Source organism: Eublepharis macularius, chromosome 4 (assembly GCF_028583425.1).
Source record: "Eublepharis macularius isolate TG4126 chromosome 4, MPM_Emac_v1.0, whole genome shotgun sequence".
Classification (NCBI taxonomy): Eukaryota; Metazoa; Chordata; class Lepidosauria; order Squamata; family Eublepharidae; genus Eublepharis; species Eublepharis macularius.
Window position 1 is genome coordinate 43,382,732 of NC_072793.1, and position 17,315 is coordinate 43,400,046.

Below are 17,315 nucleotides of genomic sequence, written 5' to 3' on the forward strand. Positions count from 1 at the left end.
CAGAGTTCAGAAAGTCCATCCCTACTGTTGCCAAGAGAATTGATTGAAAGGCGCCAGACTGGCTCGACGAACAGCTGATGAACACCACGAACAGGGCTTGGAACGAACACATGTTTGACACTGAGAGATCTCTGTCTTTTGGTGCTACACCTCTGAAGATGCCAGTCACAGCTGCTGGTGAAACATCAGGAACTACAATGCCAAGATCACGGCGATACCGCCCGGAAAATCCACAACAACCATCGTTCTCCGGCCGTGAAAGCCTTTGACAATATATTGAACACATGTTCGTCGAGAACAGGGCCTCATGAACAGCTTGCTTGTGAACAGCTGATTGGGCTGTTCATGGCTTTTCTTTTCATACTGCTGTTCGTACCCACCTCTACTCACAAGTATTCACTTACTACAGAATTCAGCTTTTTCTGGTGCAGAATTTATGTTATGTTGATACAGACTTTGATTTCTTTTATTTTTTTTATAAAGTAAAAAAAAAATTAGAGGGTCTAGCCTGGCAGCAGGCACCTCTCAACACGGAAAGGAATTTTTTGCCAGGCACTTGGGGATGGCCTCAGAAAATGAATCTTTTTATTAGCTACCAGAGCAGGGGGTGCAAACACTAAAATCTCAGTATTCTGCTCACAGGACTGGCTGTGCTACAAAGGGAGATGCCATCAGAAGCCTGGTGGCCAAAGTCTTTTTGCCATTTCTGTGGAAACTACCATCCAGCTTCCAAACTGTCGACTGATAATATGCAGGCATTTGGACTTACCATCCTGACCCCTTGCACAATCATCTGGTTTAACCACTTTCTGCAGTAGGAGATTCAGAGATCACTAGCAACTTTTTTCAAAACAAACATTACCTGCAGGATAACCCAATGTCCCTCTGCTGCAGCCAAGTCTAAAGCTTGCTCTGCTACTACTTCCTGGCCTTGCCCAAGTGAGACATTATGGAAATTCCTGTTATTAAATGTGTAGCCAAGTTTCTTCCCTGAAATGCAAAACAAACATTTTCAGATGTTAGAACACCTCATGCAGCAATGGGAGCACAGATATTGCTGTGATCTCTTTTATGGTACCCAGGTGTGTTAATGTGCAGAAATTAAGGTGCGATGCTGTTTCTATCAGATCTTCAAAGTCTGGATTGGCATGTGATTCAACTGGTGCATGTAAAGCAGGGGATTTCAGTCTCTGTGCAGAGGGAGCATAATCCTATGGAAAATCTAGGAGGACTCGTAAATTGTAGCTAAACTATAAAGGCAGGCAAGGTAGTATTTTACATAGACTGTAAGAACATTCTGCAGTGATGAGGCTTTCCCTATTCCCTATCTCCACAGCCTATCAAGATGTGCAGGGCAGGAAGAACAGTGCGCACACATACCACTGATGCATACATGCATCAGGTATGCATTAGCACCTTGAAAATGAAATGACTTTTGTAGATGAATAATGAACCCTTCTGTCAAAATTAAACTTTGAAATATGGATCCTACACTGTACCTGCAAGAAATGGGTATGAGCCACAAGGCATTCTCCAGCATAAAGCAAGGATTTGTGATGCAAACCTATTTGTATTCTTGCTGTTCTCATCTGCATATGCAAACACCCGGGGCATAATTCTGGCATCACTACTTCACTCAGAAACTGTGATTTTTCCAAAGGCACTCAATTTGCAAGTTGAATAAACAAGAGAGATAACAGAAGGGATATTGCAAGGATTATAATACTCTTGTTATCAACATGGCGCTGAAACTGAAGGACCACCTTTCCTTGCATGTTCCCATGCAGCAGCTTCAATCTTCCCAGCAGGCTTTGCTGGCTGCATCCTCTCTGTCTAGGGCATGCTCTGTAATAGCTGAGGCTTGGGCTTTTCGGTGGCTGCCTCATGCCTGTAGAACAACCTCCCAGGAGAGGTAAGGCAGGTTTCTGCCTTTCTAGCTCTCCAATAAGGCTGTAAAACAGAATTATTCATCAGAGCTTCTAGTGGAGTCTGAGTCGAGGCCAAAGGAAGTATGTAAACAGGATGTTTGTAAAGTGGTGTTTTTAAAATGTTGTTTTAATGTATTTTAACGATTGTTTTAATGTTTAACTAAATGGTTTTACATGGCGTTACTGTAGTTTATCTTACTGTTGCCTGCCCTGGGTCCTGAACAGAGATGGGCACGAACAGAAAAAAACCAAACATGATGTTCGTTGTTCATTGCCATCAACGAACATGGCCCTGTTCATGAACATGTTCGTGGTTGGCTGTTCGTGGGGGCCAGCAGGCTCTCCTCCAGCCATCATCCAAGTCAAGATCCCTACTGCACCACTCCCAGAAACCTGACCTGAGTAGGCACCAGGAAAGGTACCAATAATAAATAATAGCTTGGCCCCAGAGCCTAGCAGCAGTCCTGGAACTCGAAGGGGTAGATCCCTACCGCACCAGCCCTAGAAACCTTACCTGAGCAGGCAGCAGGAAAGGTACCAATAATAAATAATAGCTTGGCCCAGAGCCTAGCTGCAGCTCTGGAACTTGAAGGGGTAGATCCCTATCCCATCACACACAAAGAAAATTCAAGCTCCAATGCACTCTCTCTGTCAAAATGCCAACAGCAACGGTCTCTCCACTGTCTGCAAAGCGGAGAGACACTCCCCTGCTCTTTGCTCCCTTGTAACAAATTTGGAGCTCCACACTTGAAAGGAAGACCTGCCTATCAAGCTAAATTGGGCTTAGATTGGGGTTTCCAGGACAACAGCAGGAGTTCAGATAGAGTTCAGACAATCCCTGCCTAAGTTGCCAAGGGAATTGATTGCAGGTGCCAGACTGTCTGGCTTGATAAACAGCAACGAACAGCAACGAACAAGGCTTGCAACAATCACCTGTTCATTTAGAATGGGGCCTCATGAACAACTTGTTCACGAACAGCAGATGGAGCTGTTCGTGGCTTTTTTTTGTTGATATTGCTGTTTGTGCCCATCTCTAGTCCTGATTTGGTCTGGAGAAAGATGGATGCAGAAATGTTTCAGATAAAGAAAAAAAAAATCTCTCTCTCTATATTCCTGGGAAGTTAAACAGAGTCTGTAGCATAACCACTTCCCCTAAATCGCCATCCTAATGATTTAATTTCAATAAGTAGTTCACTCTTTTGGTAGGCAAGTCAGCTTAAGAGCCTCCTGACATCAGGGTCTAAAAAGATTCCTGTGCATATCCTTCATTGTTGGTATAGCTAAAAATGTTGCTGGACCATGATATACAGAGAACTCAGGAGCAGATATAACTTCTACTCAAGATGTCTGTTGAGTACTTTCGGAAACAATGTCATGCAAATGCAGCTTTTGAATGGCAAACAAAGTACTGAAGAGAAACAAAGATTCAGTACTGGCAGAATACTACAGACATAATGGCTTTGCTTTGATATCAGTTGTCTTTTTATATCTGCATAAACTCTGTAAATGCTTGAAGGGAGATGGCTCAGTTACAGGAGAATTTTTTCAATCCCAATTAAATCAACTCATTAACTGATGACAGATGGCTTAGCACCTAATCCTAACTACAAGGATAATGTGAAGCCCAGTTACACTGCCTAAAAAACCTACAGAGGGAATGCTGTACATACTGTGAATCCAGGACTGCGCTGGGTTTTCCCAGGCCCTTCTCTGAACAATTAAAAGAATACCGCTCAGCAGCAGTATATTGTGGAATACCAGAAGCTGGGCCGATTCCAGACGGCCCTCCCCATCCCAAAACATCGCGCAAAACGTTGCACGGCGTCGCGCAAAACTCGCGCGAGAAAACGCGAGATTTCGCGTTTTCCGCGCGACGACGTGCGACGTTTTGGGATGGGGAGGGCCGTCTGGAATCGGCCCTGGTGGGAAAACAAGGACAGTCATTCACATGATGTTGCATTTGTTTGCTTCCTAAAGGCCTCTGGCTGGCAACTATTTGAAATAGATTGCTAGACTAGGTTAAATTGGGATCTGATCCATTAAATTAATGCTTTTATAAATCTGTCAAGGCACACTCTCTTTCTCGTGGATTAAAGACAGTTCCTTACTGATAGGTGTCTCGTGCAAATATTTTTCAGCTCACATAAAGACATTTGTACTACAGCTTGGTGCTACCAGCAACTCCTTCTAAACCAACCATAGTCACAGTACTGTGCAACAAGCACAAGTGTGGACCAAGTAATGCCAGCACTTAACTCTAAGGTGGCACTGTACTCATTTGGGGAGTGTATCGTCTCATTTTCCCTGGAGGAAGGAATAATTGGTTGTTGTAAAGCAAAAACATTTGATTTTTAAAAAGTTTGGAAACTTTCTGATGTGGCAAGTTCGTGTGTGTGTGTGTGTTGTGCAATTTTCACATGGGGGCATTCTAGAATTTGACATACCCCATGTAAAAACTGGTATTCCATCATATCACCACCCCCATTTCTATGAAGTCTGAACCAAGACCAAACCACAGGTTGTGCTCAGTTGTTTGAATTGTTTCCCACTATTTTTTTTAAAGTAGTTGCATAAAACTGCAATTGGGATCACATTTGTGAAGGAGAGAGGAAACAGGGCTCCTGTCTCATTCTCTGCCTGCCATTTTCTGCTTGGGCAGAAAAAATCTGGTCACTGTGGTGCATGCCCTGGTGACATCTAGATTAGGTTACTGCAAAGTGATCTACGTGGGTATGTCCTTGAGAAATATTTGGAAACTTCAATTGGAACAGAAAGCTGCAACCAGGGCGTTCACTGGTGTGTTCTACGGACCATATCACTCTATCCTTGGCCCATCTACACTGGTTTCCAGTTTGTTTCTGGGCACCATTCAAAATGCTGAGGTTGAGCTTTAAAGCCCTATATGGTTTAGAACCAACATACTTATTCCCTTACAAACATACTCAACCATTGCAGTCACCTTCAGAGGCTGTGCTTCAGATGCCCTTGCTTTCTGAGATGAAGCAGGTGGCAACCTGGGAGAGGGCCTTCTCTTCCAGAGAATTCTCTGGAATTCTCTACCCAGGAAGATTTGCCTGTCCTCCCTTCTTTTGTCATTTTCTGCCAGTGGGTGATGACTTTTTCGTTTCATTTGGCGTTCCCTCAGTGATCCCTTCCTCCTATCCAATGGTTTGTTTTAATTGTTGTTTTTATGTCTGTATGTTTTTAGTTCTGGTTTTAATGATGTGTAGTTTGTGGTGGTGGTGGTTGGATTTATTGGTTTTAAAATGTGATTTTATTGTGCATATTTTAATTTGTTAGTTGTCTTGGTGGCCCTTGTGAATGCAGAAATAGAAATAAATACAATATTTTTCTTTAAAAAAATATTATCACCTTCTCCAATCTGCTTTTCACCCTGCAGAAGAAAACATACAGGTATCAGCCTATTTTCCCTTGTGGAACAAAAAGCAGGTCAGAAGATTCTGATATGAAAACCATTTCACAGGAAAAGAAATGTGCCCCCTGTAACTTCTAACCCAGACATCAGCTTTCTGCATCTAGTTTGGATAAAATAAAAACCTGCAGGAAAACATAATGTAACTGAGCATCACATGGAGTTTGGCCCTCAATCAGTTACTGAAGCACTGAGATGCAGGCTGAAAGATGTTCCGATAGAAGAGGTTAGAGAAATATCATCATAACAAGAAGAATGCAAGCTCATTCTTGTTATTTACAAGTTTTATGAGGAATAAATCTAGAAGGAAATTGCACCCCTCTGAACAGAGTCCTGCATGTGGGGCACTATCAAAAAATCTATGTTGGAAAGAAAATCCAAGCAGCTACATGGGAAAGTCCTTGCTGATGGTACTTTATAATCTGTGTGAAGGCTAAAGCACACGAAAGCTTCTTTTGAGGTAATGCCATAGCACACTGCACTGTCTTTTTTTTAGTTGAAGTGATTTATTTACCATGCTTTTCTACATCCTTCAGGGGATCAACTCCAGGTGAGAGGATAAAAAACATTGGGGTTGCAGGTCCCGACTCCTCAAATGATGTTGCAAAATCCAGAGATCTTCCTACTACATATTTACTCCCCAGCTTCTCTTCTACAAAATCTCTGTTAGGAAAGATTGTTGAAGGCATTCATGTTCAGAAAAACAATCAGATCAACTCCAGGAAACGTATTTATAAAATCAGACAGTTCAGATAATTTCATTTAAATCAATCTAAAGTTCTTTATATTGACTGATGGTGAGTTATCTTAGACTAGAAGAGAGGAACTGGAGATCCTAAGGTCTGACTGATTTCTGAACCTGGAGACAAAGGAGATAAAGTCACATCTGTATCCACAGAACTTGCCCGAGGACCTCAACAGAGGATTAGGGTTGGAGACATTGGCATACCAACTCTCACTCTTCAAAGTAATCTTCCAGGAAAACATGTTTATGGCCATGGGAAGAAAGCGATCAAATATGTGGTGGTAGAATGGGCAATACCACTTCAGATTACAGGTAGGACATACCACTTTTGACTGTTTTACCCCTCGGAAAAATAGAAAGAAAGCCTCCGGTGGCTGCTGTGGTTTTCTATTTGCAGGGAGTTATTAATATAGTTATACTGACAAATGTAATCCTCCATTTGACTAAAGTGGTTCAGTCTGTTCTATCATTTCAGGATTTACCATCTATTTCTGCTGCTGCAAATGTAGGCCAAACCTCAGGCATCATCTGTGTGATTTATCCAGGTACTGGTCCCAGCCTCGAACACATGCTGGCTCTTTCTTGCAAACAGATGTATGCATGTACATGCAGGATGCACACGCATTCACTGTAATATGTGAGCAGGGTCACAATGGCAGCTGTTTCTACATGAGAGGTATATAATTCAGTCCTCCAAGCCCCTACTCAGTATTGCAATAATGCCCAATTTACTGATTTACTGAAAAATCTATATTTTAGACTAGAGTAAGGATTGAATCTCCTGTGGATTTAATATTTATGGTTTTAACCAGAGCCTTAATACTACTAATGCACTAATATTGCTATCATTTACTAATACTACTGACCAAAATCATTCTTAAATATTAAATCTTTAGATTAATTGGGAATAAGAGAATCTTCACAAAAATAAAAGTATCAAGGAACACTAGACATTGTCGGAAAAATGTTTATGCTGCAATAAACAAGCTAGCACCTAAGATGCAATAATGCTGCTTAACTTTAGAGGGGTAAATTATAAAGTTTTGACGTGTTGGTCAGTAGCAGGAAAAAAACATCATGGAAGCAAATGCCCTTTAATATTTGTTCAGATATTGCCATCACAAAACCCACAACTGATCTCTTATAAATGCCTCCAAGGTTTTTTTAAAAAAAGCTTAAGAATTTTGATCAAGAGCTCTTTAAAGGTAAAATGTAGCTGATGCTTGATTTCCCCTATAAAACGTTTTTATGCCAAATCAATGAACTTTTTTTTTTAGATTTTCCCTACATTTCTATGATGCAAAACAACTCTCACTAGACCATGCCTGAGTAAAGCCATTTGGGGTGTCTACACAGATGGTGCATTGGGAGTCTCGGGCCGTTTCCACATGTCCTTAGAGGGACAGCCCACTCACTGAACGCTGGCAGCTTTTCCCCAGGAATCCTGACATCTTTGCTTGCAAAATGGTTGTGGGCCATTCAGCTTCCATTTTTTGGCACCTTTTCTGGGAACGCACTTTCCACGGTCACAAAAAAGGCACAGAAAAAACAGAAGCCAAACCACCCACAGACGTTTTGCAAACTGTGATGGAGCCAGCATTTTGTGAGTGGACCATCAATTTAAGGGTGGGTGGAAATGGCTTAGGCTCCCAGTCAAAGTCGTTTGGGAAGGCAGCAATGATGGTCAATTTGTATCACACAGTCACAGATGCCTCTAAGTATTGGCATTTTCAATAATGTTATCGACATACACTTGTAGCCTAGAGGCTCTGTCCAAGCCTAGTAAAGCTTCTAGGTATCTGGACCTTCTGGAACCAGATGAAAGACTGCAGAGTCTTGGAGCCCCCCCCCCGCCCTAATTTGTGGTGGATTCAGACAAATTCACAATACATTGCTGGAATTTTGCCTTATAGAGAATTCATTACCAAAATTACATCTACCATCCCTTATGAAGGTATTTATTTTGCTACACATGCAAAGGCTGGAAAGCCAATCTAAAATCTCCTCCACTCGAGACTTTCAGGAAAAGCTGGACAAACCATCCATAAAAGATGCTTTAAATATCAGATACTCTTTCTTGGGGTTGGATTAGAATGATCCAATGATTCCTAATGCTGTGATTGTATAATGCATGACTGCAGTTATTTTTCTGAAGGAATCATCTAGCTGTTAAAAGCCAAATTAGAACTTTCAGGCCCCAGGACATTATCAAATGTCAGCCACTAGACAACTAACAGGGCAATCCTGTGCAGAATTGCTCCAGTCTAAGCTCTTTGAAATCAATGGGTTTCGACAGGAGGAACTTTGTATAGAATTCTACTGTAAGATGATGAACAACAAACAAGTCCTGGTAGCGCAAAAGACCTTTTGCTTTCCTTGAAATACCAGTGCTATTCTTATAAGCTTGCCTGAAGTTTACATTTCTGCTTCACTGGCAGTAAAATCCAAAGCAGAGTTTCACCCTTCTAAGTCTACTGTAGCCACATCCTTAGAAGGACGTCACGTGACTGCTTAGAATTGTACTGTAAATAAATTATAATTACCTTAACAACCCTAATCAGCTAAATATTATTTATTTTTTGCAAGAAGTCATGCTACAAGGCATTTAATATAGTGTTTGACAAATAACAGACAAACTATTAATTGAAATGCAGGATCTACTTTCTGCTAGAATGGTTTATTCTTAAAACTTTAGAGAGTGTGGGAGGTGACTTACACTAGGATGTACTAGAATATATAAGGATGCTACTGATGAAATCACCAACAGCTCTTGTTCTCCTTGGAGAAGAAGCCTATTTTTTCCTTTTTTTAGATATAGAGAGTTTTAAACAATAACTTCTAATGATAAGATATACAAGTCCCTTACAGAACAGCTAAAATGACTTTTTTGTAATGAGCAAGTAGAGACACGATAAGCAAGTAGACATAAAGGTAACAACCAAATTTTTTAAAAAATAATTTTCAGTGTGTGTATAAGCCACTTGGTCTGTCTGAAAGGGTTCTCAAAGGTGGCTTGTGTAAAATGCCCCACACAACATTTTAAAACTTTACGAAGTATGTATGATTTAAAACAACAGTCCAAATATCAACCCATAAACTACCATCTATGCAGTAGTTGCAATTGTGGTTTAATGCAATAATTGATGAGGGTTCCACATCACAAAAGCTTAGGTCTTACTTACATGGCTTTTGATAGGTGGGAAGGCAGGCATTTTTTTTAGAGTTTGTGTTAAGGTACTAAGGAATCTCCAATAGATTTGAGGATTTTGCAGTCATCATGACCTATCCTCTTTTGGTTCCTGTATAAATTTGTTCCACTTCCCACTCTGCATACCTATCCTTTATGTAGTAGACAGATATGTCGCAAATGGAGCAGTGATGGTGGCAGAGCAGAAGAGCAGGCTTTCAGGTGGTACAAAGTTCTTTTTCAAAGAGAACAAGGCAAAGTTAATGCAGTCACTTTCACCTAATATTATCAGGATAGAACTGGTGAATGAAAACCTCCTGATGACAGCAAATCAGTTTTTTTTATTATGCCAAGCAATGAAAATGGCTAACACATATCTTTCCTTCAGCAAACTTTCTTTCCCTGAGTGTAGTTTCAACAACTGACAAAATGCATGCCAATCACAGAGTTATGATGAATAGCTATGGGTGATCTTTCCATTTGATGCAATTTATGGATGAGTCTGGCAGCACTTTAAAGTCCAACAAATGTATTGTGGCATAAGCTATTGTTTTGGCTGCACCAGATGAATATAGGTATCTCTTGGGGATGTATGGGTGGTTGATACCTGAAAGACAGGTAGAGATGTTATTTATGGTGGAGGAAGAGAGACAAAATGGAACACCATGAATGCATCATCAGCATCCTGTAAATGGCAATCAATGCTGAAAGTAGCTGAGGTTAAATGGACATCAGTGATCTAATCTATTCTGATTAAGTGGAGAGTCGGAGTGGGGATTGCATTGCAGAATTGCAAATGATTCATTCAAAGCCAACAATATTACTGTGTAAGAACAAGACATTTAAGCATTTGTTCAACTAGTTATTTTGTATTTCATGAATACAGGGTTGCCAGGTACCCTTATCAACTGGCAGGGGGAAAGACTTACTGGCCTGTTTGTGTGCTTGTCAGCAACATAATGACATCACTTCTGAAAGTGACATCATCACATTGCCACCACAGCAGAACCACTCTGGTTTGGGGGCAAAGCCTCTATGGTTTCTTCCCCCAAAATCAAGGCTACAGCAGCAACAGATGACATCACTGCCTGGTTCACAAGAGGTGATGTCAGTTGACTGCCAGTGATGTCATTACATTGCCAGCAAGCAGGTGAACCTGCCAGTGAGTCCCTGTTTCCCCCTTTAATTTCCCCTTGCTGGCCAGGTGAGCAGTGGGCTGCGGGATTGCAAGCCTACTTGGACAAGCTGTCCAAAACTCTGGTTTTTTGCTCTACTGGACAAGGCACAGATAAGCCATCTTGTGAACAAAACTTACCGTACAGCATATGTCATGCGGTCAGGTCGTATGGCTCTCATCATACACAACTGTTGCAAAGCTGACTTATTCTTCCATTCCTGTGGAAACTTTTCCTTTTCGGGACATTCAGATTCCACATACTTCTTCCAACGTTTGGCAGAACCCTCAATGTCACGGTCCAAGTTGCGAAATTGTTCCATGGACGACAGAGCCTGGAAAAGAGAGTGGTCGTTATTCAGACCCATTTGTGCAACCTTGCATAAGGGCCCTAATTGCTGGAAAACTGGCTGATACAAGTCTGGAATGTCATGTTCAGCATCATATTTTAGTGCTTGATTTTTAAAAAGTGTTTATTTTATTAGTGGAATGGGAGTTATTTTAACCTGACTCTAAGATTTGCTACCTTCTTGCTCTGGCCCCCTACTACATCTCTTTATCACTTTTGTGTGTCTATGAACAATAATCCTCAGAAATATTAGATACCAGATTTTGAAACTTTATGACAGCTATTCAACACTGGACAATTTATCATCTTCAGATCTATTCAAGCATATACGCTTCTACTTCCCAGAGTGCTCTCAAAACAATTCAGTGGAAGTTATGAAATCTATAGTCTATCGTCAAAGTTTTCTAGAGTATCCTGGCTATGCTGAAGGAATAGATCCACTACTGCAGTGTTCTTCAGTATGGTGGTCAGGGGGCCCTCAGCTGGGTCATGAAGTCCCTTCAGCTGGGTACTGAACCCCTCTAGAGCCAGCCTTCTTTGCTACACTGTTTGTAGGTGTGCAGAACAGGAGTACCACACCTCCTGCCACTTTGCATAGATACACTGAGAGGAAGAGCAGGACAGTGAGACGAAGGTCACTTGGTGGAAAGGATTCCTCCACAATATTTATCATTGGCTTATTTGTCACTACAGCACACTTCCTGGTGCTCAACTTGTGTCTCCTGTCCCTTGCTCTCTTGGTTTGCTACTCATGTTCCTGGCCTTGACACCAGTGAGATCACAACTCAGGCTGCTCCTCTTACTGCCATGTAACTAAGACTTCCTATCATATGCTCACAGCTTAATGGGTTCCATACTCATCTAGAAATGTATGGGTTCCATGTATAGCACACAATCAAGACTGTATTAAAAGGAAGTAAATTTGGAATGGATACAGACAAAGGCTCGGATTTTTTTAAAAGTATGGAAGCAGGTAGTGACTAAGCAGTGACATGTTATATATTCTGATGATATAGAAAGCAGCTGATACAGAGATGAGCAGAAAGTAGAGCACAAAACAGAGGTGAACACAGTCAAGCAAATACAATGAAGTACCATGAAATATAATGAAAGTTCCATGAAATACATTGAAATACCATCTCACCCCTCTTCAAAAGAGAGAAACAGGCTTCTGACACAGGAATGGAGCATATTTATTTATTTGATTTCAAATTTCTATTCCGCCCTCCCCGTGAGTGGGCTCAGGGCAGATAACAACATATTAAAATATAAAAATGCATCTACATTAAAACATTAAAACAACAGTGTATCAATACACATTTAAAACAGGATGGTGGACAGCCTTCACAGGGAGGTTTGAGATTTTATACACCCCTTTTTACAGGCCGGTGGAGGCCCAGCCTCAGCCATATGCCTGGCAGAACAACTCTGTCTTGCAGACCTGGCAAAAGGATAGTAGGTCCTGCCAGGCCCTGATTTCAGCAGACAGAGCGTTCCACCAGGTGGGAGCTAGGACCGAAAAGGCCCTGGCTCTAGTTGAGGCTAGGCAGCTTCCTTGGGGCCAGGGACCACCAACAGCTGTTTGTCCCCTGATCGGAGTATGCGGTAAATATAACCAGCCAAACAGTCTTATGTTCCTCTCTTGCCTTCTGTTACATACTCTTATTATGATTTCTAGTCTCAAATTGGGTTTTTCTATCATACCATACTCAGTCCTTACAGTGGTTGTTCAAGTGAGTCATCTGAATTTTAAATTTTCACATATTAACCCTTTTGACAATGTATGTCCTTCACAATGGCTAAAGGGAACAAGGTTATCAAGCCATCACGTATCATCTATGTTGTAGTCTGTAATTTGCAAGTTTCTTGGCCTCCAATGAGCAGCCCTCATCAGTCTGCAGAATACAGAGATGACCTGTGTCGTGGACATGATCACTCCAGAATGAACTCTACCCTCCTGCAGAACGCAAAATGTTTCTTGGTTTATGGAGGAACTTGGACTAATGAAGTGGTTAGGCTGACAGTTGCACAAGTGGAGGAGTGAGTGAGTGTATGTGAGAGCACATTATTGTGCCTACTCTGTGGTGGTGATAGTGGCAAAGGGAGCTCTCTTCATCACCACCACTGCATCTGTGCAGTGGAGCTTTTCTAGATTGTGAAGGGGTTCTTATTCCAGGTTCCTGAAAATATACGTCTGGAAAACATACATGCTCACTGCGGTGCTATGGATGACTTTCAGTTGGTGAAGCTTAATGAAATGAACAAGTCATTCAGAAATGTGTAGTCCATCACATCTAGACTTGATCCTTGCCTCTCATGACTGTTGCTATTTTTCTGGGATAGGTTGGTCGAATGGGTCTAGGAAGAAATAAATGCCTCTCTGCACGAGGGTGTAGTTCCAATTGCCTTGAAAGACGATGCCCTCCTGAAGAAGGCATCCTTGGACCCCACTAAGCACAACTATTGCCCGGAAGCTAACATTCTACTTTGGGGCAAGATGCTTGAGTGAGTGGTAGCCACACAGCTTCAGGTGGTCTTGGAGAAGATGGATTATCTAGACCCATTTCAATGTGGATTCATACTTCGGTTTGGACCAGAAATGGTCTTGGTCACCCTGATAGATGAGCCTTGCTAGGAGAGGAGGAGTACATCCCTGTTGATTCTCCTGGACCTCTCTGTAGCATCCAATACGATCTACCATGGTATCCTGGAGAGGCTGGCTGAGTGGGAAGTACCATGCTTCGATGGTTCTGGTCTTGCTCAACTGGCCAATTCCAGAAGATGCTATGGGGTCCTACAAGGTCCCATCTTGTCCCCCATGCTGTTTAACAGCTACATGAAACCATTGATAGAGATCATCAAGGGATTTGGAGTAAGGTATCAGTAATATGCAGATGATACTCAGATCTACTTCTCCTTAACAGCTGAGTCTGGGTCTGTGAAAATCCTGAACAGGTTCTTGGAAACAGTGATGGCATACATGAGGGCCAAAAAAACTGAAGCTCAGTTCAGACAAGACTGAGGTACTGCTGATCAATGACAAAGCTTCTTAAGAACTTAGGATTCATCTTATTCTGAAGAGAACTGCACAACCCCTGAAGGAACAGGTTTGAAGCTTGAGGGTACTGCTGGATCCTGACTTGCCATTGGAAGCCCATATCTCCTCTGTGACATGCAGTGCTTTTTACCCTCTTCGTCTGCTAAGCCAGCTACAGCCGTTCCTCAAAAAACATTATCTGGCCACAGTGATCCAACTGATTACATCCAGGTTAGATTATTGTAATGTACTCTACATGGGGCTGCCTTTGAGAACTGTCTGGTAACTTTGGTTCATCCAAAATGCAGCAGGCAGGATATTGTCTGTGGGAGATACAAGGATCGTATAATTCCAGTGCTGAAAGGTCTGCACTGGCTGACCATTTCTTTCCGCTAGGGTCGCCAGCCTCCAGGTGGGACCTGGAGATCTCCTGGTATTACAACTGATCTCCAGGTGGCAGATCAGTTCCCCTGGAGAAAATGGCTGGTTTGGAGGGTGGACTGCATGGCATTATGAACTGCTAAGGTCCCTCCCCTGGCTCCATCCCCCAAACCTGCAAGTATTTCCCAACCTGGGCTTGGCAACTTTACATATTGGGCACAATTTAAAGTGCTGGTCTTTACCTTTAAAGCCCCAATGGATTGAGGCAAGAGTACTTGAAGGACCACCTCCTTACATGTTGTCCAGTGTGCCTCACAAGCCCTGTTCTCTGTGCTCCTGCCTTCCGAGATGAGGCAGGCAGCCACCGGAGCCAAGGATTTTTCAGCAAGTGGCCCCTCTTCTGCAGAATGCCCTTGCGAGGCGCCTTTGTTGCTTTCTTTTGGTCACGACACCAAAATGTTTTTGTTGACCCACGTTTTTAATTAAGAGGTTCATTTTTGACACTATTTTAGCCAGGAAACTGTTATTTTAAGATGTCTGTGATTTGTTTTTATGCACTCTCTTTTCATGCTGGGTTGGGCCTTTTTTAATGCTGGATTTTAATTAGTATATTTTAATGTTTTGCTTTTATTATTTTTATTTTGTGAGCCACATTGGTCAGGATCCTGGAGAGGCAGCATAAAAATGTTCTAAATAAATAAAATAATGAATTTTAAATGTCTTATCCACATAATTCCTTTAGTCAACAGTGAATGTTCAGATCAACTATTCTGGCTTATTTATGCTAGCTTTAGATCAGTATATTCTGTACAAATGTGTCTGCAGAAATAACTGCTGATTAAAGGCTCATCAGATTAAATACCTGGTACTTCGTACCTAGGTGTTCATAAATTGCAATCAGCTAGGAAAAATATCCAGCATTTTTAAACGTTAAAAGTTGCAGTCTATCTCAGCATTCAAGTATTTTAAGGCTACAATGGAAGAAATCGGAGTAAAAAAACTACCTAATTTTCCCTCAGTGTTCCTGTGAAGTTTCCTTGCAATAGCTCAAGCAACCAATATCTAGAAATGCACAGGTACAAATGCGAGTATAGAATGCCAACAGAGCATGATACATATAATGGGTACAACCCAGTAAGCATCTATAGGTTCAAGAGAGTAAGCATTTCCATGTTTTTTTTAATTAAAACTACTAACAGAAAGGATCAGTATAGAAAATGAATTATTTGCCATATTCTTTCAGACTACATTTTGCTTTGTATCATTCATTTGCTAGAGGTGGCTTCTTGTTTGGCTTCATTAACTGAATTATTCAACTCATGAGCACAAGTCTAATGAAGGTAAAAATAAGCCATGATGGGTATGTAAAACTTCAATCAGTATGTCATGCAAGATCTACATTTTAATCACCCTTATTACTATTATAGAATTTGACAAGCTCACTGTTCCCCCCTCCCCGCCAATCATTCCCTAGCTTATCCTCCAATGATGTTATTTTTTTATATTAAAAAGCTAGGCCATCTAGAGCATCATTAATTTATATGATGCTTTAAAGACATGGTCAGCCCCCCCCCCCATTCTAGATTACCAGAGCTGCCAGTTAGTCTGTAGGTGTCTTACTTTGCAAAGCTAATTCAAGAAAGCTCTTACTGAATTCTGGAAAGGTTCACAAGGGCTGCTCTCTCAAGGAGACCTGTCATCTCTACAGGCTTTCAATTGTCAGTGACTGATCCTCTTTACAGGGACAAAAGAGGTCTTTGGACAAATACCCATATTCTCTCTAGCTGTATCAGATTGCCCCACTAATACATAATCAATGGTAGATTGGTTGGTCAGTCAGTCATGGGCCTAATGAAAATAGCAATCTTTCCACTTACTATCATAATAAGCACCATTTAGAAGGATATTTAAGAAGAAATTCTATACTTAAGTAAAATATGGCCCCAATTCATCAACCTTTTTCTAGAGGAGCAGAAAAACTTCCTACCATTTTCAGTATAAGATGTTGGACAATGAAAGTAAAACCACTGTAATATACTGAAATACAAAGATTCTCAGGGAAAGTGACTCACACAGCTATGATGGCAGTAAAGCTTGCAACACTTGGCATTTAAATAATAAGAACAGTAGTTTGTGATTTTTATGATGTAATTGACAGTTCAGTTTATGCTACCCTTGAAGAACCAGGAGCTGAGAAGGCAGCTTCAAACTGAAAATCTGAGTGGGAAAAGGAAGGGTCCCTGACAGTCAGAAAGCTAAGGGGGAGGGGCAAAATTCATAGTGATTAGAGGATGGGGCAGAGTAGGCATCTGACTGAAAACATTAATTGCAGAGGAACAGCAAGGAGAGAAGACCGGTGTTTGAGGAATGGAAAGGTAAAAGAGAAAAGGAACTGAGGGGCTAACAAGAAAGGAAATTACGGGAAAACGTTATCGGGCCTAAGCACTTGTAATATGGTTGAAAAAAAGAGGAGTTGTGTGCAAACAAGAGTTCAGGGTAGATATTACAGTATTATGGATATGGGTTTTTAAAATCCAAGACTCAACTAATGTATACTCCTCCTGAGTCCTCTTGAACCATGTCTTATTATGGGGAAACCTGTCTTGACTATAGAGAAATTTTAAATTAGTCACACAGAAGAATCATAGGATCATAGGGCTGGAAGGGACCTCTAGGGCCATCTAGTCCAACCCCCTGTACAATGCAGGAAATTCACACCTCCCCCTCCCCCCCCCCCCACACACACACACTCAGTGACCATTGCTCTATGCCCAGAAGGTGGCAAAGCATCATCAGGATCCCTAGCTAAACTGGCCTGAGGGAAACTGCTACCTGACCCCAAGGTGGCTGTGCCTCTGGGCACAAACCCTTATTCCAAACAGATCAGAAATACAAGATACATTTAACTTTCAAAATGTTCTATATTCTTTTGTTTGATGGTTGTTGTGGGTTTTCCGGGCTGTATTGCCGTGGTCTTGGCATTGTAGTTCCTGACGTTTCGCCAGCAGCTGTGGCTGGCATCTTCAGAGGTGTAGCACCAAAAGACAGAGATCTCTCAGTGTCACAGTGTGGAAAAGATGT

At 41.6% G+C, this 17,315-nt stretch overlaps 1 protein-coding gene across 1 annotated transcript in view; it reads right to left on the bottom strand.

Moving 5' to 3' along the window:
• LOC129327569 (dynein axonemal heavy chain 9-like) overlaps positions 1 to 17,315 on the bottom strand; it is a 274,625-nt gene that overhangs the window by 40,158 nt on the left and 217,152 nt on the right. Inside the window, exons 60-62 of the mRNA XM_054976322.1 lie at positions 10,609 to 10,802; positions 5,876 to 6,024; positions 863 to 990 (exon numbers count right to left, since the gene is read on the bottom strand). Coding sequence (XP_054832297.1) covers positions 863 to 990; positions 5,876 to 6,024; positions 10,609 to 10,802 — 471 coding nt within the window. The remainder of the gene's footprint in view (positions 1 to 862; positions 991 to 5,875; positions 6,025 to 10,608; positions 10,803 to 17,315) is intronic.